This window comes from Acartia tonsa, chromosome 13 (assembly GCF_053477335.1).
Source record: "Acartia tonsa isolate MP-2025a chromosome 13, ASM5347733v1, whole genome shotgun sequence".
In the NCBI taxonomy this organism is placed as follows: domain Eukaryota; kingdom Metazoa; phylum Arthropoda; class Copepoda; order Calanoida; family Acartiidae; genus Acartia; species Acartia tonsa.
The window spans coordinates 45,553,091-45,574,500 of NC_137272.1; the positions used below are offsets into that span (position 1 = coordinate 45,553,091).

At 33.0% G+C, this 21,410-nt stretch overlaps 1 protein-coding gene across 1 annotated transcript in view; it reads left to right on the forward strand.

Moving 5' to 3' along the window:
- LOC145335338 (uncharacterized) overlaps window positions 1–19,095 on the forward strand; it is a 44,524-nt gene extending 25,429 nt beyond the window's left edge. The window contains exons 4-12 of the mRNA XM_080181073.1: window positions 234–369; window positions 5,687–5,770; window positions 6,162–6,311; window positions 7,322–7,360; window positions 9,512–9,620; window positions 15,380–15,574; window positions 16,141–16,208; window positions 18,044–18,094; window positions 19,025–19,095. Coding sequence (XP_080037199.1) covers window positions 234–369; window positions 5,687–5,770; window positions 6,162–6,311; window positions 7,322–7,360; window positions 9,512–9,620; window positions 15,380–15,574; window positions 16,141–16,208; window positions 18,044–18,094; window positions 19,025–19,095 — 903 coding nt within the window. The remainder of the gene's footprint in view (window positions 1–233; window positions 370–5,686; window positions 5,771–6,161; window positions 6,312–7,321; window positions 7,361–9,511; window positions 9,621–15,379; window positions 15,575–16,140; window positions 16,209–18,043; window positions 18,095–19,024) is intronic.
- The last annotated feature ends 2,315 nt before the right edge of the window (window positions 19,096–21,410 follow it).

Consider the following 21,410-nt stretch of genomic DNA (forward strand, 5'->3'; position numbering starts at 1 on the left):
GTTTTTAAGTCTTTAATCTATCTATCAATCTATCTATCTATCTATCTATCTATCTATCTATCTATCTATCTATCTATCTATCTATCTATCTATCTATCTATCTATCTATCTATCTATCTATCTATCTATCTATCTATCTATCTATCTATCTATCTATCTATCTATCTATCTATCTATCTTTCTATCTATCTATCTATCTATATATCTATCTATCTATATATCTATCTATCTAGGAGGATACTGAGATAATAGTTGGTAAGAAGGCCCCGCAGGATATGCCCCTACTGGTTCCTACCCAACCCAAAAAAGAGACCACATCGGACAAGCAAACATTAATGCAACAATTGATGAAATCCAGAGCTAAAGAAGGTAATAAATTTACTTTATATAACACTGGTACCCAATGTTTTATAAATCCATAGCCTTAAAAACTTTGGGTACTTATTTAAGTTTGTTTTAGCTGGTTCCAAACTAGCAGTGACTAAAGTTTGCAATTATAAATTTTAATTTACAGAAGGAGGTAATTTTGTCTAACATCAATGGAGGTCCTTTGACTTATTCATTAAGATCCTTGAAGTTTTGGATATATATTATTATATATTTATTAAGTTATAAATAAATTAATCTTAATATTTTAAATTTATTTAAACTTTATTTCCTTATTGTATTAGTAATGGATATATTGACAGTGTAAAAATATTGTCAATTAGCTTGCTAATATTAAACCCCTTTAATATTCATTTCGTTTTTCTTTTAGAGGGTGAGGGGATGGGGTTAAGGGGGGTATCGTTATTTTAACCAGCTGCTAACATCAATTTATTTATCAGAGTACAAGAAAATCTGGTGCAACATCCAAATAATAATATATCCATTGTATTCATCTATCTTAATTTGTGAAGTTTTTGATTGATTTTATCATATATCATTAATTTAAACTATCATATTTTTTTTTAGAAGAAAAGCTTCTATATAAGTGACTGTGTCCGTCTGTATGTCTGTCTTTTGTCTATTTGTATTTTGTATATACCCGCGGCTACAAGCCTAAAGCCTCTAGGGGCACTTGGGGAATGGGAATTAAGTCAACCTTCTATTTTAGTTTTTAAAAAAACTTAACAAAATGTTATAGTTATAAACCTTTGGTTGAGCTAAAATGTGCTTCAGTGTTAAGGAGAACCATATCGGTTTAGCGGCTAATGAGATTTTAAGGTACACATACACACATATAGGCCAAAAAACATCCTATTACTTGTATTATATAAATCGTTCTTCTTTCAATTATGCCGCAGACGGAGTAGACTGCGAAAGTGGCCGGCGAGTCCTTGAGGTCGGTTCAAAAATAAATATTGATCAAAGAAACACACATGGTCATGTAGGGCCATCACTTCTTTAAAGAAATTTGAATTTTCATCAAGCTGCCACAGCAGAGTGACAAGCTTTTCCCTGACGCTTCGAAAGCGCAGTGCTAAATCGACCCAAGGGCCAGCCACTGCAGCGGTACATGCTCTCCGAATCCGGCTGGACATACTGAGGCTGCCACCCGCAGCACTTCCGGTGTCAATCTCACGAATAACTTTCAAATCTTAATTCAAAATCTTAATTTTATGTTTATCTTCGTTTTACTTTCTTAGCAAATCTCAAACTTAATATAACGAATAAAGTCTTAAGTCTTGTCTATCCCGTAGAATTTTAGAATTTATAACACACAAAATCAAAGCTAAACTATAACTAAAGCTATAGAAGTACGATATTTAGATATTTAAATATTTTAAGCCAATTGTACCCTAACCAAACTAGAAACTTTCGTGTTTTCATTTCTGTAAGCCGATGTAACCAAGAAGCGAAGTTTTTCGAATATGGATACATTGGTAAAACATTTTCAATATCATTAATTGCTCTTAGGTAACTAAATACATAGGTACAAAATCTTTTCTAAGTATTTCAAGACAAAGCAACTTTAATTTCAATAGACATCCTTTTCTTTTCTTTTCGTTTTTTCTTTTCACAACTTCTTATTTACTTCTTATTTATTTATTTTCTCAAAGCACGTTTTCCATATAATAATGTTAACGTCCTTGTTAACATCTCAAGCTGACGTTTATCCAAGCCTTAATCCGTCAATTGCCACAGGGATGTAAGGATTTGTCGGGGAGGAAATAAGTCATTGGGTACCTACGGAAATGGGATGCTATATCCCATGGATATAAAATAACATTAACGTGTAAAATCAACTAATCTAGGGAAAAGTTGGGTGGGTCAAGGAAAAGGTCTAGAACGGGAAAAGAAGCGTGGAGAAATCCCACGACATCCGTAATTTAATTGTATGGATCTCATTCTTGGAGGCCCCGAAATAAGCAGGGTGGAACGGTCGTTAAGGGTATTATTAGCGAATATTATAGTATTTTATCTTACTGTATGTAATCAATATTCATGCAAAAATCCTATTATAAGCTATGTCATGACTTGGTAAGCACTGCAAAGACACCTCGCAGTTCAACAACCCTGAAGGGTTAAGCCATCCACTCGTGACACAGCTGCTCAGTGTTCATAATTATAAACATGTAATCATATATTTAAAATGTATGTGAATATAGGAGCGGACGAAATATTCAATACAGCCCTGAGCTGGTCATACTTAACTTATTATTATTGTCATATATAATAAAAACTGATACATTTACCATTTACTACATCCCTGAAATCCTATCATTGTAATAGATAATATATATATATATATGCATTCTATTTCAGCCAGAAACATTATTATAAAACTGCAATCTATTTCAGGATGAAACCTTAGTAAACCATTGTAAACTTAATCAGTAACTCGCCCTAATTGTATGCACCTTAGGAAAATAAATCTTATCTTATCTTATCTTATAACATTTTTAGATTTTATACCAATTAGATACTTTAAGGACTTTATGGCAATTATTGTTGAAAGCGAAGCTACTCTTAGACAATCATTTTTGTATAATGTATAAATCCTATAATATAATAATAAACTCCTAGGACAACAAAGTACAATATTTTTAGCGAAGTATCTTCATAATCAAGTCAAAAAATGTAAGTATGTCCTTCGTATTTATAAAATTTTGCAACAAGTTTATATACAATTATGTTTAAATTTTTGCTTATTTATGCTTATTAAGTTTTGACATTCTACAAATATTCATGTTAGTTTGTCCTATCGTTTCATTTCAGGGCTTCACTTTTATTTTTGCCGTCCTTATTTTTAAAAGCGAAGCTTTTCTGTAATTAGGGTCGGTCCGTCCGTCCGTTACAGTTAGCTCTTTCCGTTAATTTAAACAGGTTAGAATTGTCGTATCGATTTCAAACTTTGCATGCTGATTCCTGTAACAGTTAGGTACGACTTAGAAAGCGTAGCAACTCTATAATCGTTACCAGAAAGTCCGTACGTCCATATCATTTATCAGTTTTTTCAGTTCTTACAATCTACATGTGTTAATGTTCGTTTGTTCTACTGTTTCATAACAGAGCTTCGCTTTTATTTTTGCCATCCTTGTTTTTTTTTATCTGTGTAAATGCTTCTTGTAATGACTTCCTAGTTAGGGATCACAAGGGATAAGACAATGGCCTATAAATTGAAGACCATCCCCTATGATGATACACAAAAGTACCTCTTCTGTAGATTATATTAAGTGGTTGAAACCTTTGAACAATCAACTTGATAAACCAACCAATCAAAATTCGATAAAAGTTCCCAAAGTTGTTAAGCTAACGTATAAGAAAACTTTAGGGACTAGTGTAATAAAAATCCCAATGTCCCCTCCCTCCTTGCTTCCTAGTAATTTATTAATTACGGATGGGTTGATAACTTTTAGTAGCGAAGCTACTCTATAATACACTCTGCCTGTCCGTCCGTCAGTCTGTAACGATATGGGAGAATTATGATTTGTCTTAGATACTGCATAATATTTTTTTCTCGTGTTCATTCGAAACTGATTAATATCCGGTGGATTAGAACCTGTTCTCATCCATACGAAATAATTATGTCTAGCGTCGTATGATATCCAGTTTTCTACTAACATAAAATTGTACAATCATAAGATTAAAACCAGGTTTTTTAGTCCATGCCTTTGGCATCTCGGGGCTAAACTGGTTTAATCTTATAATTGTACATTTTACATCCGCGGAAAGTTAACAAAGCAAGAAATAACTATTCTATGAAGGTTTCGAGATTTACTCTCATATCAGTCTTTCTCTTTTATAAACACTGACCATCTGCTGTATAAATCAATTTGTCCGTTTGTCCATCTATCATTTTTATGGTGCTTCGCTACTTATAGATGTTGTCATCCTTGTTGCTCTATGGTTGATTACATTTCTATGGATGTTGTCATCCTTATTAATTAACTTTAGTTGTAAATAAGGAGGAGACATTGCGGTGTTTATTACACTAGTCCCCAAAGTTTTATAATAACGTTGGCTCAACAACTTTGGGGACTTTTATTCAATTTTAATTGGTTGGTTCGTTGAGTTGAGTGTCCACACGTTTCAACCACTAATTGTTATCAACAGAAGGGAAAATTTTGTGTATATATATATTATATATATATAAATTCATCAACCATTTTCTCATCCCTTTAGATTCCTGAAATAGTATATTGGACTGTAAATTATACTGGTATCCAAAGTTTGATAAAAAAAAACAATATCGCCTTAGATGGCTTTAAAACTTTGGGTACTTTTATTAAATTATGGTTATTTTAAACTATTAAACTGCAGAAGGGGTTATATTGTTTATCATCAATTTATTTTCCATTGTCTTACCTCTTAAAATCCCTGGTAATTTATATACTACAGTTATTTTTACACTTTTTAGAAAATAATAAATAATTAAGTACTTCCATCTGCCAATTTGTCTAAAATTTTTCTGATCATCATTATGAAACAAGGATGACAACATCCATAGAAGTGAAGCTCTGAAACGGTTAGACAAACGAACATTAACACTTGCAGTAATGTTTCAGAACTTTAATCATGAGAGAATGATAATTTATAAGTCAAAACAAAATGATCTAGAATTTTGTGTGCAAAAATGCTTAAAACAGGAGACTTTTTTGGAACATATATACATTATTAAGACTTAATTATAAAAATGCTTCCATTATAATATTGTAACTTGTTGTCCTAGAATTCATCAATCTAAAAAAATCAAATTAATAAGATAATTATGTCAAAAAAATTATTGACAAAGTAAAAAATCAGCTTGTTTGAAATTGACTTTCTGGTAACGATTATAGAGTTTCTACGCTTTTTACAACCTACCTAAATGTTCCAGGAATCATGCAAAGTTTGAAAGTTTATATGCAATTCTCTAAAAAGAATGCCTATAAAACCCAAATCACGTGACAATGAAATATATGTCTGTCTATATGTCTATCTGTCTGTCTATCTGTCCATCTGTCTCTAATACTTCTATTATTGTTTTTTAGAATCTCAACCCCTCCAAAGAATGCATATAAAACACAAGTCAAGTGACAATCTATGTCTGTCTGTCTGTCCATCTGTCTGTCCGTCAGTACGTCTGTCTTCCTATAATGTTTATATTTCTTCTTTTTTAGAATCTCAACCCCTACAAAGAATGCCTTTAAAACCCAAGCAACATGACAAGTTAATATTATCTGTCTGTCTATGAAATACTTATATTGTTTTCCTTATTTAGAATCTCAAGCCCCACAAAGGATGCATATAAAACCCAAGCCACGTGACAATGAAATCTCTAATTTTGAAAATCTACTAGATTCAGGTAAATCTTTAAAAACCTTTGAAACCCTTCATTTTACCCCCATCAAAAAAGCTAGGACGTCCTTGGTAAATTTATATCATTTTAGGTTTTTAAAAAGCACATTTAAAAAAAACTTGTGGCTACGCCCCCTTGAAGCCTCTAGGGGCATCTAAATGAAATCTGGGTAAGGAAGGCGACCCTCCAATTTTAATTTGATATTTTACTAGGAGAAGTATAAAAAATATCAATGGCAAGGTGGGATATCCAAGGGCAATCTCTTTTGGTTGGTGTAAATACCCTACCCAAAAATAGCTATAAATCTTACTATATAGGATTAGTGGTTAGCGAGATCTTACGCTACAGACAGATACAAAAGACATCCTGTTACTTTAGATTTACCTTTTTATTATAGGAAACAAAATTGATATTGGCCTAAGACAAGAACAACCAACTTCCAACGACAGATATTCGCACGAGCAAAAATCTTCCAACGACAGATATTCGCACGAACAAAAATCTTCCAACGACAGATATTCGCAGGATAGAAACTTCAGAGTGAAAGGTACGTTGTTAAACATTTAAGCGGTTTGCCTTAAAGTGTCTAGTTGAGCATAGAAACCCCCTTCCGTCATATTTTGAAATCAATTGAAAATATAGGAATATGGGGGGTTAGTTTTTTATCTATAATACAAAGTAGAACGATGTCTGTCTGTCCGTCTGTCCGTCTGTCTGTCTGTCTGTCTGTCTGTCCCTTAAGATCTCGGTAACCACTGAACCGATCGGATTCTACTCTTCAGGGTATCTACCTATTGGTCCTGTGGTGGTTTTAAGCTATTTTCTTGGGGGGTGGGACACCCCCAACCCCCCAAAACCAAAAAATCCCCCCCCCCCATTTTTTTTTTTTTTTTTTTTTTTTTTTTGAAGGAGATTTCCATGGTCCTTTACGATTTTCGCCATAATTTTTTTTATCACCACTTGGGGCAAAGCCCCTAGAGGCTAGGGGCGAAGCCGCTAGTAATTTATAAGATAGCTACTTAGGGGTTATGTATGAAAAAAGAAAACTATCCCCCGCTTTTTTTTATGTATTTCTAAAATAAGAGAGGAAGGGGGGGGTATTCTACACTCTACATACAGTTGAAAATATACAAAGAACTTTATGTAATTCGATAAATATATGTAAATTTCATACTTTTTGATATACGTGATAATCTAAAATTCAAATTTTATTTTTTTTATATTAGTAAAAAATATAAATTAGTATCTTTTGCGCTATATTTGATTTTTTGCGCCGTTTTGCAAATTTGAACGTTTTAACAACAATATGGCAATTTTAAAAAAATACTTTTTTTTGTTTTTTAATTTTCATTTTAATTTAATTCTAAAAAGAATTAAAAATTCCTAGGTTGTATAAATCCCATGTCATAATTTTTATTTTTTGAGACTGTCAAGAATTTCAATTTTAATGTTGTACATTTGAAAAACACCCTAAAACCAGTAGATCTTTTGAAAATATAAAATTTGAAATATCTAAAATATTTGAAATATTAAATAAAAATGATGAAAACTATTTAGAGGATGTGATTTATCAGTTCCCAGGAGAGGTTAGGAAAGGTGAGTGATTCAGGATAGATAGATAGATAAAGAGATAGATAGATAGGTAGGTAGATAGATAGATAGAGATGGAAAGATAACTGTTTATATTTAGAGGCTGACGACAATAGCAGATCAATCAAAATGTAACTACAATTTTTGTCTTTTTTACATTTAAAATGTTATTAATATTCATTTTATGTTTGATATTCTATACATGATGCAGTGAAATATCTCTTAAAACTAAAACTGCTCTAAAAGTATTTACCTCACTGTGGGCTAGAATTGTATCAAGACAAAAGTAAGTGCCGAGCCCTGGGACCTATGTATGGTGAAAATAGACATAAAACCATGATGATTCCAGGTAAAACCAAAATATTTCAGCGGGGGCTTTTTGAGAAAATTAGATTTGAAAATTTCAAATTCAATTTTCACCCCCTAGGAGTTGCCGCATAATCATGACAAGAAAAGCAAATATTATTTATTTTAAATTTTGAACAACTTTGCTTTTATAAAGTTCTTCATAAAACCACTCCTGAAGGGAGTTAATTAATGGCCATTTTTATCACTTGCTTTGCAAAGGTCACGAAAATTCAGCCTAAAATAAATCATATATAGAGAGGTTTTATGAAAGACTTTATAAAAGCAAAGTTGTTCAAAATCTAATTTTTTCATGATTATGCGGCCACTCCTAGGGGGTGAAAATTGAATTTGAAATTTTCAAATCTAATTTTCTCAAAAAGCCCCCGCTGAAATAATTTGGTTTTACCTGGAATCATCATGGTTTTATGTCTATTTTCACCATACATAGGTCCCAGGGCTTGGCACTTACTTTTGTCTTGATTCAATTCTAGCCCACAGTGACCTAGCCTGTCCCAAACAACCCAACTTTCCACAGAAATAGATTTGCGTGGAATTTTTTGTTGTTGTAAAATTTAGAAATTTTATTTCGCCGTTTGCAGGATGGGAGGGGACATTGGACTGTAAATTACACTGGTATCCAAATTCGTCTGATTCTTTTTCTAAAAAAAATTGTTATTTTGACTAGTTGGTTCTAAATTAATTGTATCAAATTTTCTGATTAATAATTTTAATCTGCAGAATAAGAGGGGGAGGGGATAATTTTGATTATCATCATTGGGTCCGTACAACAATTTATCGAATATTGTCTTATCCCTTAAGATCCCTGGCTGTTTGTGTCAAATTCATTTGAAAATAATTTTCTTCCAATCAAAATTTAATCTTGTTTCATTTTTTTATTAAATGTCTATAAATAATTTTGTAGAAAATTGTTTAAAACACGTTTATAAGTCTTTTATTTAAGTCAAAAAGATCTTATAGAAAAGAGGGATTTTAAGGGATAAGACAATGGACGATAAATTGATATACATCTTCTATTGATAATAAACAAAATTACCCCTTCTGTAGATTGGAAGTAAAAGTTTAAAAGTTTGGACCCAACCTATGAATATTAGAATAAAACTTTGGTGTAATATTCAGTCCAATGTCCCCTCCCTCCCTGAATTGAAAAAAAAGACATTTTTTTAGAAACAAGAGAAAAAATGATTACCATAGGGCAAGTCGAAAATGATACATAGTTGAAAACCTTAAGAAAGATTAATTTTAAAAAGATATTATGTCTTTTGTAGCATGACCGACAGACCAATGGACAAAGTGAGTTGTACAAAGGAGGATGCTCTTATTTCCGATAGCGTTACGGACTGACGGACAGACATGGTGATTTATATGGGTGTTTTGCTATGGGTGAAATGTCAGTTTCTCGGCCTGTACTGAAGATAGAATGCTTAAATTTTCAGTGAAGATTCCTACGATATATAAAAATCAAACCTACACATTGTATTTTTTTTTCTCTATTTTAAAAAGACATAAACCTTTGCTTGTTAAAGGTTTCGTGATAGTCTCTCTTTTTTTTCTTTTATATGAGAACTGAGGTGAATTCTTTAAAAAACGTTTGCCTCACTAAAATCAGTTTGCCTTAATAAATGTTAAGTGAGGCAAAATTATCCCATCTAAATTTTTAGCGAGCCTCACTGATTTTTAATGAGGCAATTTTTTTTGAAAATTCACCTCTGATCAATTGCTCTATAACTTAATTTTCCCTATGATTTTTATGTGTTTCGCTACTTATGACTCATCCATATTATTTTTAAGGACTTCCAAACGAAGAATTTGAACGACGTCCCTCTGATCGCAGTTTTGAATCAGAAAGATATGAACCTGGCGTTCCCGGGTTTTCATTCAGAAGTGAAAAAGAATTAAAGTAAGTTTTACCTTTTATATGAAGTAGTAAGTTTTTTTTTGTATGAATCTTAAAATTCCATTATCTACTAAACGGATTGGATAACCTTTTAAGCGAATTATATTTTTATATGTTTTACCCTTTTAGTTTTTACCTCACTATCGTTTACGCCCCTAGATGCCTCTAGGGGCACTTTAGAGGACAGGGGTTGTATTCGACAACCCAATATTTATTTTAGACTGTAAAAAAATGAGGGTGGTGGGCAATTTTGATTTGAGGCAATTGAGGCGCGATTTCTCTTGGGATGGTGGTGATACTTTCCCCTGAAATATCTATAAATCCTCCCAGGGTCTATAAGAAGCTACCATGTAAAAGAGAACCATATTACTCTTACCAAAATTACTCTTAATGAAAATAAAATGATGATAAATTGTTAACAAAACAACGACAACACATTTTGTAAACTTATATATAAAATAATTCCAACAAATACGAAAAATTTGAAATCCTTGAAAACTTATTAAGTTTATGGAGTACATTTAAAGAGCTTATCAGTATATGACAACTTCACACAAAAAAAATACATTTTCTTCTACATAGTTTCTTACAGACAGACGGACAGACATTTCGAATTATAGAGTAGCTTCGCTACGATAAAATAAAAAAAAACAATTTTCTCTATAATGTTTCAATCTTAGAGTAAGGTCAAAACAAAATAATTATTTCCAGTGTGGCTTCGAAGCCGATTAATATCCAATGGATTAGAAATGTGTCTCAGCCATACTGAAAAATCATGTAAAAGCACCTTATTACAGACAATTTTCCACTAATATTAAAATAAAAATCCAAAAATGAATATCAATTTTGTAAGCCAGAGCCATTGGCCCCCTTTCTGGGTTAACAAAACTGATTTTGATATTATAATTTTTTACTTTACTATCAGCGGAAGGCTGTCTATAATCAAATTTAAATTTTTTTTTTCATAATGTTTCAATCTTAGAGTAAGGTCAAAACACAATTATCTACACTGAAGAAAACGTGACAAAAAAAACTTCCTTATTTCCCCTTTTCTAAATATCTGAAAATAGCAGCTACCACAACTTATAGGCCTCTAGGGGCACTTAGGGGATTTTTTTTTTTTTTTTGGGGGGGGGGTTGAAGTAAACCCTCGTTTTGCAATTTTAGTTTTAAAAATAATTTTTTTTTTTTTTTGTTGGGGGTATAGGGGTGATTTCTTTTAGGAATGTATTATAACGTCCCCCAAAATAGTTATCATTATTTTTTTTTTCATAATGTTTCAATCTTAGGTAAGGTCAAAATAAAATTATTTCCAGTGTGGCTTCGAAACCGATTGATATCCGCTGGATTAGAAATGATTCTCAGCCATGCTGAAAAACCTCGTAAAGCACCTTATTACAGACAATTTTCCACTAATATTAAAATAAATATTAGTTTTGTTAGCCAGAGCCATTAACCCTTTTATGAGGCTAGCAAAACTGATTTTGATATTATAATTTTTTACTTTACTATCAGCGGAAGGCTGTCTATAATCATAATGATAAATATTTTTTCTCCATAATGTTTCTATCTTAGAGTGAGGTCAAAAGAAAATTGTTGACACTGAAGAAAACGTGACAAAAACCTTCCTTATTTTCCTTTAAGATGCGTAGCATCTCTATATGAATCGCCTGCATTCACTCTAAAGTTGTTTACCGCTATTAGAGTGACCTTAGAGTCAAAGCTGTTAGAGCATTCTAGTGCATGTGTGAAATAGCAACTCTTTTATTTCTCTTACGATACCCTTTTTGGAAGTCTCAGAATAACTTTACTATTTGATTAAAACATACACGAAACTTTTTATAATGTTTAGCTCTTTATAATTTATAAAAAGGATGGATAGAAAAAACATGCAAAAAGATAGTGTAGAACAGATGTTCTGTGGTCAAAAAAAAGAGAGGGATATATAAATATTGGAAATTAAAGAAATCTAATCTTCTAATAAAAGTTAGTAGTTTATCTTTAACTAGAAGCTACGCCCCTAAAAGCCTTTAGGGGCATTTAAGGTAAGGGGGGGGGGGGGTATTCTCTTGGAGTTACCCTCCCTCAAAATAATTATAAAACTTCCCTTGGCATAGAATCTTCACTGTTAAGGATAACCATATCGGTTCAGCGGTTAGCGAGATCCTTCGCTTTTGACAAAAAACCTTATTACTTTATATTATAGATACCATTTAATCAAATCACATTTTCCTAATGCTCAACACACGAACAGACACTTTAAATTATAGAGTAGCTTTGCTAGTACATCAGTTAACAGAGAAAGTTATCCTTTCTGTATTGTTCATGACATTGGATATAATCTATGTATATAAATATAACTAGGTTGTGCTTTAGAACCGTAGCTATTAATAATTATATAAAAGACTGTGTCTGTTCGTCTGTCTACCTTTACTGTTGTTTTTTTTGTGAAGATTCTGTTAAATATTAAAGATAGTTATCCCTTTCTCTATTGTTCATGACATTGTGAGGTTTTTTGTCTGAAGCTTTCAGAAAATACTGGTCGGTCCGTACTTTTGCAGTAATCTTCTTAAATAACTTTGGTTGGTTTTAGGCTATTTTGACGAAGCAACTAGTATAAATATAATTAGGCTATGCTTTGATACCTAAGCTATTCTATAACTTACTTACTTTGTTCGCCTGCCTACCTGTAGGAAAGGAAAGATAAAATATGTTAAAGATAGATAGCTGTATCTTAATTTTGTACATACAATTTCCATAGAAGGTGATAACTTAGCTACTATTAAAGATAGACTGTTGATATTTCACGCAAACCACTGAGCTATTTTTCTATGCTTTGCTACTTATGAATGTTGTCATCCTTGCAATAATATACAACAATAACATAAAAGTATACATTCTCTGTTTTGGTGTTAAATCCAAATCAGATTTGTATGTGTTTCTGCCTTTGGTAGAATGATTTTCTTGTGTTATACTATTTAAAATTATGGTTTTAGAAACCGTATACAATCTCAGGAAGGGAAATAACATTTGGCTGTTTATTGCACTAGTCCTCAAAGTTTTTTTTATAAAAACGTTTTCTTATTCATTGGCTTAACAACTTTATGGACTGATTGAATTTTGATTGGTTGGTTCATTATGTTGCGTGTCCAAACGTTTAAACCACTATTTGTTATCTACAAAAGGGTTAATTTGTGTATCATCATTAGAGATGTACATCAATTTATCGGCAATTATCTTATCCCTTTAGATCCCTGCGACAATCTAAATGGTTTATTGTACCATGAAAATAATTGATGCCTTGACAATTTGCTATTTTTCACACTTTTGCAAGGTAGATAGACAGATAATTAGATATAAATTTCGCAAGATAGATAGACAGATAAATAATTATATATCAATTGTCAATGAAAATTGTACTTTTTTGTAGCGAAGCTACTCTGTAATTTTAATTGTCCCCCAGCCCGACTGCCCGTCTGTAAAAAACACGAATTTCTCGATTTCTTGATTCTCTAGATTAATGAGCATCCAGTATGTAATTTACGTCGTCCGTCAGTGTTTCAGTAATGCTACAAAAGACCACTGAATATCTGCTCTTTGACTCATATTATCCGTGTTCAATCCACGCTTGCTTTTGCTTCGCTACTTGTCTAATCTTTAAACCATGCTTATAGAAGAGGGGAAAAATACTGCATTTTGGTTTAGTATGTACTAGGGATTTTTTTAGAATTATTGACAAATTCTCATAAAAGTATATATTAGTTTAGCTTTATTTATATAAAAATGTGCATGCTTTTAAAACCTATTTCACGTTTCAAAAACTTTACTAGTTATATCTTGTTATTTTTAAGATCAGATATTTAAAAAAAAAAATTCACATATTTAGCAAATCACTTGTTGGAGTTTTCCTTTAACGTGCTTAAGCACAGAAACCCTACCTCTTATTTTTTAACAAAATGGAAAAAAAGCTAGACGGATAGTTTTTCATTTCTTGATTTAGTCAAGTTATAATAATTTATATTGGGTGCTTGCTAGCCCTGCAAGGTTAAGACATGGATCGTATAGGTCCTCTTGGGTTAAGATGTCGGAACATCCCCCCCCCCCCCTCACCCCAAAAGTATTATAGTACATTTTTTTATTCGCTGACTTAACAATTTTGAATTTTGAATGGTTGGTTTATTAAATTGAGTTTCCAACCGTTTCAAACACTAATTGTAAGCTTCAGAAGGGGTAATTTTGTATATTATCATTGTGGAAGAACTGAACATTGTCCTATCCCTTTAGATCCCTGTAATTAACCTCTATCAGTTTCAGGGATGGTTTTTAATTTCTGTTTAGTTTAATAGTTTTTTTAAAAATATTATGATTTGTGAGACTTGCTAAAAAGGGAGCAAAGTAAGGCGCCCCACTCCCCCAAATAAGAATTTTGGGAAGCCACCCACACAAACAATTGTTAATGATAAATATTTTAGTGAGGTAAAAACGCAACAAGGATGACAGCATCCATAAGTAGCGAAGCTCAGAAATTATGAATGTATATTATGAATATATTTACCATATACCAGTGTCATCCTATATATTTGATGAAATAGGGAAATGACGAAAACTTCAAAATCACGCAACCTTTAATTCACGAAAAATTAAAATCTAGGAATCGATCTAGCACCACAATATATAAACAAATCTTAATGAAACTTGATGGAAATATGTAGACTATTAGCATATTCAATCCCTGATAATTTCACCCGTAAATTTTGAATAGGAATTGAGAAAACAATAGAAAACCTAAAAATCTAGAAATCGATCTAGCACCCCTATTAATAAAAAAAATCGTAATAAAACTTAAGGAAAATATGTAAAATGTAAATTTAAGCAATCCCTGAAAATTTCAGCCCATTATCTTAAAAAGGAGTTGAGAAAATCAGAAAAACATGAAAATGTAGGAATCGATCTAGCACCCCAAATGACAGACGGTAGGACAAAACAATGTATAGATTAGATGGGCATATGTTATAAAAATCTTCACTAAACATTTCAGCTGTCTATCATTTATAGGAGCCGAGAAAATCACGTTTCCCCCACTTTGTCTCAGACGGACGGACAGACGGACGGACAGACGGACGGACAGACGGACAGACGGACGGACATTTTGAATTATAGAGTAGCTTCGCTACTAAAAATATATTACGTACTACATATTGTTACATTTTTTCTTTGTTTAGATTTAATAAAAATAAAATGTATAAATTTTATTTAAGTACGGTAAAATAGGTTTAATCAAATATCTAAAATTAAATTTTTATTATATTCTTTCTTCCTATAATAGTGCGTCAATAAAATTATTTTAAATTCTACTTTTTACATTTTTGTACTCTCAAAGATGTCACACATACATATATTTATAGTTTCTACCCCATATCATTTGTAGTAGGCCAACGACCCCCCCCCCCCATATTTAAAAAAAAAATTAGGTGTGGTAATTTTTTTAAAAACTGTATTTGTTAATTGGTTTAAGTCTGGTTAGGTTGGGTTATATTAAGTAATAGGTAACTCAGAAGGTTAAAATACGGCAGGTATAGGCCCGAAAGGGTTATGACACCCCGCCGGGGTTAGGTAAAGTGAAAAAAAAACTAACCTGCCCCCTTTTTTTTCATTTTAATCAACTGTTTGACCGTATGAAAGTCTTAATCCGCCATAATTTGAAGGATACTAAACTTATTTTTGTAAAATTCTATAATATCATCATTTTAATATTTTCTAAGGGAGATGATTCAAAGTATAAGTTCAGCCTACAAGAAACCAAGCCCCCCGCAGGGTTTTGGAGAGTTGATATCCCCGCAGTCGGCAAACAGAGATCAACCGCCGCCGCTAGCAGCTAGAGAAAACCACCGGGAAGATAAGAAACTTGATGTGAGGTATGAAAAGTTCTCTTCTACAAGATATTATGGATATCCAAGGTATTATATCTATCTACTCTAGTATCTAGAAGCTTGAAGCTATCTAGTACGTGTCTATCTTGTATCTATCTAGTATATATCTATTATCAGTATATAGTATCTATCTAGTATTTATCCATCCATTTATTTATCTATCTATCCATCAATCCATCCCTCTATCCTTTTTTAATTGGTTAGTGTCAATCTTTTCAACCAATGACTTTTTCTACAAACAGGAGAATTTTGTTATACATCATTGGGAATGTATATAAATCTATCGTCCAGTAGATTATCCCAGGTGATAATGTGATACATGTGATAATTGTTATTTATCGCATCGTATTATAAACAGCTCTCCGCTGATATGAAATGAAAAATTAAAACCAGTCAGTCCTGAGACGCCAAAGGACGAGCTAACAAAACTGGTATAAATTTCAGGATTTTTATTTTAATATTCGTGGGAAATTGTCACTAATTCGATGCTGTACATGATTTTTCAGATTGGCCGAGAACCGGTTCTATTCCAGCGGATATTAATCGGTTTCTAAGCCATACTAGAAAAAGAACCAACACTATTTTATTTCCAGACCTCAGGAGAGAAAACCTGGATTCGAAAGTGAAGGTTTCTGGCAACATCCTAACTCTGCAAAACCACGTAAGTACAATTTTTAGTAGCGAAGCTACCCTATAGGTGCTTATTTTATGTTTGTCTGTCTGTATGTCTTTTTACTGAAGGTTTCTGGTAGCAACCAAATTCTGCAAAACAATGTAAGTACAATTTTTAGTAGCGAAGCTACTCTATAGGTGTTTCATGTATGTTTATCTGTCTGTATGTCTTTTTTCTGAATGTTTCTGGCAGCTTCCAAATTTTCAAAAAACAACATAAGCATAATTTTTAATAAGTGTTTCTTGTATGTTTGTCTGTCTGTTTGTCCTTTTGTCTTCTTCTATTGTCTTTTTTGTCTTCTATTTAAAATTTTGAACAAGTTTGCTTTTATGAAGTCTTTCATAAAACCTCTCTATATATGATTTATTTAGGGCTGAATTTCCGTGACCATGAATCAACTCACTTTAGGAGTGGTTTTATGAAGAACTTTATTAAAGCAAACTTGTTCAATATTTTAAATAAATAATCTTTGTTTTTCTTGTCATGATTATGCGGTTACTCCTAGGGGATGAAAATTGAACTTGAAATTTTCAAATCTATTTTTTTTCAAAAACGGCTGCATTTTAGATTTTATCGAAAAGTTAAATTAAGTTACCTAAATTGAACTTGAAATTTTCTCAAAAACGGCTGCATTTTAGATTTTATTGAAATTTACCTAACCTAGGGTAATGAAATGCACTATGTTCCAATTTAGGTTCTGACACAAAAGTCAAAGCACCTTCGAACGCACTGTGTCCATTTTGAATATTGAAAATCACTTTTTATTTTTCTATTTCAGGTCAGGTTAGGTTTGGTTATGTAGTAAGGGGAAAATATCAGACACCACCTTCCCTTATCTCACTTTATTTTAAAACAACGGGGGAGGGTTTTAGTGTTCAAAAGGAACTCTTAGGGAAAGCACCACTGTTCAGTATTTTCATTTTTTTTTGAAAAATAATTCTCCAATTAACTTTTATTACCCGGATAATAATAAATTCTTAGAATTTACTTTATCGTTACAATGATAAATATTTTTTTTTGTTTAATTTTTGCTCTTTTAATTTTGACAGAAGAAAAGCTACAATATAGTTCCCCTAGCGGCTCCTAGAGGCACTTGATGAGGGGGAAGTTGAATTCGATAACTCATTTATTTAATTTAGATTTAAAACGAAAAAGTAAAAACAAATTTGTTGGTAAGATTTTTTTTTGGGAGGGGTCGACCCCCCCACCCCCCCTTCTATTAATATAAGTTTTAAAAATTTTAAGAAAGACAAAACTCTGTGGGCGGGGTTATTTTTCTAGGGGCGATTTCTCATGGGAGGGTTGTTGTGCCCTCCCCAAAATTAGTTTTAAACCTTCCCAGGACTTGTAAGAAGCTACCCTGTAAACGAAAACCATGACGGTTCAGCGGTTAGCGAGATCCTTTGGTACAAACAGACAATAAGACAAACAGACAAACATCATGTTTCTTTATTAAACCCATCTACAAGAGGTAGAAGTGTAAGTGTAATCCTTATACTAAAGTAACAGAATGTCTGTTTGTCTGTATGTTTGTACCGAAGGGTTAGGGTACCACCACCCTCCCAAGAGAAATCGATCTCCCCTCCTCAAGTGCCCCTAGATTGCGAGAGGGTAATTTTTACTAATTTTCACTAAAAATGATTCTTACAGTTGGCTATTATAATGATACCCTTCATCTATCCATTCCTCTCCTATCCTACTGGAGGAACGTACTGATAAATAAATGAGGACTACGCCAAATGTAACTAATCCTTTATATGAATAGGATAAAAATGGAGTTGCTTGGCTGCTAAATTAGATAGATAATTTATTTCACATTTTAGAACCATTTGCCCTGAGACCAGAAAGATCAGACTTCCCCTCAGATCTGCCAGGTAATAATTGGTACCCAAAGTTTTATAAACCCGTTTTCTTATTCGTATGCTTAAAACTTGTGTTTTTCTTGAATTGTAATCAGTTGGTTCCAAATTATTAGTGTCCAAACTTTACAACTAATAATGTAATATACAGAAGGGGTAATATTATTAATCATCATTGAGGAAGTATACCAATTTATCATGTATTGTCTTATCCTTAGGTAAAAGTGCCTTTGAATCCCGCCACCCCCCCCCCCTCTTTTTTAAAAATTATAATAAAGGGAGAGTAATAGTTATTTTCCGCATCATATTATAAACAGCTTTCCGCGGATATAGAATGTACATTAATTATAAGATTAAAACCAGTTTTTTTAGCCCCGAGATGCCGAAGGCATGGGCAAAAAAAACTAGTTTTATTCTTATGATTGTACATTTATATATTGGTAGAAAACTGGTTATAATACGGTTCTAGACATAGTTTTTTCGTATGGATGAGAACCGGTTCCTATCCACCGGATTCGAATGAATACAAGAATATGTCTTTTTGCCTACCACTTTGTGTGTATATAAAAAAAAATATAAAAATACTAGAATGTTTTTCTGTCAGTATTGAAGAATTATTGACACATTTTTAATTCTAATCATAAGGCGTGCACTTGGTTTTGCCAAGGCGATAAAACCTTTAGAGGGTGAAAAGAGAGGGACATATTCTAATATTGGGGAGGGGAGGGTTACAAACACACCATTAAAATTAAATTATTTTGTCCTGATGATTTTAAGATATGTATAATGCCTATAAAAAAGTTTCATACAATACAAATAACCAATGATAGGCCAATTTAATGACTTAATTACCAATAGCATGAAAGTATGCATTTTAATTGACCAATGGTAGGGCATTATGATGTAATTTTTTATAGGCACTAAAAAAGCTTTGATATATTTCAGAGTTTTATCCAACCCCCGAGAAATCTCCACAAGCCACCCCATTCTATCCTACTCCAAGACCAAGGAAATAATCTATTCTATCTTTGTATCAACAAGAATGACACCATCCATAAAAGTGAAGCCGGGCAAACAAACTATTAGACTGTTAGATTGCTTTGCTTGTTGCATAATTGACTGAATACATGATCCTGTTTTAAGAAATACTTATATTTTAGGAATTAATTATAGGAAAGTTTTGCTTATATCATTGTTTCTGGTCGTATTATAAATCACCATTGTAGAATTCAAGATGATAGTATAATTATTCCTCTTCTAAGCCTCATCTTAAAAATGGTTTAAGTAGATAAGTGCAATCATATATCTTAAATTGTAAACGCTTTTGCTTTAAGGGAAAAATAATAGATTAAAATTTTCTTGAAGGCCACCACCTCCAGTCAGAAAACCCATCTACTACACCCCTCCATCCCCTCCTCAGCCTCACAAACGTTACTCCCAACCACCCCCTCCGTCCCCACCCCAACCACCCAGAGAAAGATATGCCGCAAAACCGGTTTATTCTGCGCCACCCGCTACTCAACCCACTACCCCGCCTATACGGTACTCCGAGCCGTTGCGCTACATGAACCCACTTGACAAAGATCATGACAGCTCTGCTGTAGACATCTTTTCGCCACAAGAAATTTATGGACTGGGCAACAGCCATTCTAGCAGCCATTCAACCAGCAGCTCCTATGCACCACCCCCAAGAGATGAGGGCAAACAGGCGTGGGACGCTGAGTTCTCCCCGATTTTAGATCCAAGATACCAGAGCCAAAAGGCGGCAAATTTTGAGCTCTCCTCAAAGATGGACTTTTTGGACAAGGTGGAAAATTTGAAGGGCACCTACAGGAATGTTTTTCATACAATATAATTTTATTTAATTTTAGCCTTTTTTTTGGGGGGGGGGGTATTTTTTCCATGTTTTTTTTGGGGGGGAGGGGGGTTGAGGTACCGAGCCCAGAAATAGTTATTAACCCTTACAGCTCGGGCCCCAATTCCCACCTTAATAGATCGGGGGGGGGGGGCTCAAAGAGCCCCCCCCTCTATCTCGGCTCCTGTTACAGATAAAGACGTAAAATTTTTTTCTGGTGGTTCATGTGTATTTTTAGAGAAAATTACTTTTTCTAGTCATAGCGGCCAGGCCGCTCCTTAGCCGCTTTTTAGCGGCCAGCCGCTAAATTTTAAAACAGCTGTAGAGCGGCCAATTTTGCAGCTAGGATGACCAAATTTTAGGACGAACTTTTATTTTTCATAACAAAAAAATTACTTTTTCTGATCATCGCCGAAAAACGGCAAATAACGGAAACCGCCATTTTCGGCGGTTACGGCGGTAAAACGGCGGTTGGCGGCGCCAATTAATATTTTTATCTGTTTGATGTTGCTCAAGGATTTACCAAAAAAATTTATATGTCTCTAGCTGTAATAGAAGCCACGATATTCAAGATATATGTCTGTAGTAAAAGCCGGACAAAAATCGGTCATAAAGTCGGTCAGGGAGCGGTCAAACGGTCATAACACAACTTTTCTCAGAAGGTCATTGATATCTAAGTATTCACCAAAAAATTTTTAGGTTTCTCCTTATACACAAAAGTCATAATGTAGAAATTAAGATTTATTTTAAATTTTTTTTCTAATTTTGGTGCTACCCAACCGACTTTGACCGGACACCACGACCGACACAGACCAGATATCCTAATAAAATCAACTCTAGCCGACGTATAATTACTAAACTTAAAAAGTCATGAAGTCACAGCACTCCATCTTACCTACAAAAAAAATGAGATTGAAAAAACTAGAGGGGGGGGCTCTTTGAGCCCCCCCCCCCCGATCTGTAAGGGTTAACAAAACTTTCCCTGGACCTATGAGAAGCTTCACTGTAAAATAGAACCATATAATTCCAGCGGTTAACCAGATATTAAGCTACACACACGTACATAAATCCCATTATCTTTGTATCAGAATTAAATTTAGTAACCTTCTTGCCTAACATTTAATTCTACAAGGTTTAATCACTAATTACTGAATAAAAAGCAAAAATACTAAATTTGATCAATTGCCATATTGTATAATATCAACTGTAAAGGAGTGAGGGAGAGTATCAAACGCCTTTGCAACATCATAAAACAGAAATCCCCAATGGTGACAAGAATTACAGAAGATTAGATGATCTACCAGAATTTAGGCATTTTTACTGCTTTACTGAACTATATTTTCTTTTGATTAACCTTCATTATAAATCTTTTAGTAGCTACTATAAAATTTGTCTGTCCTCATGTTTGTAATGGAATTGGGCAATGTGATTTTCTCGTCTACTATTTAAGACAGACAACTGAACGTTTTGGTATAG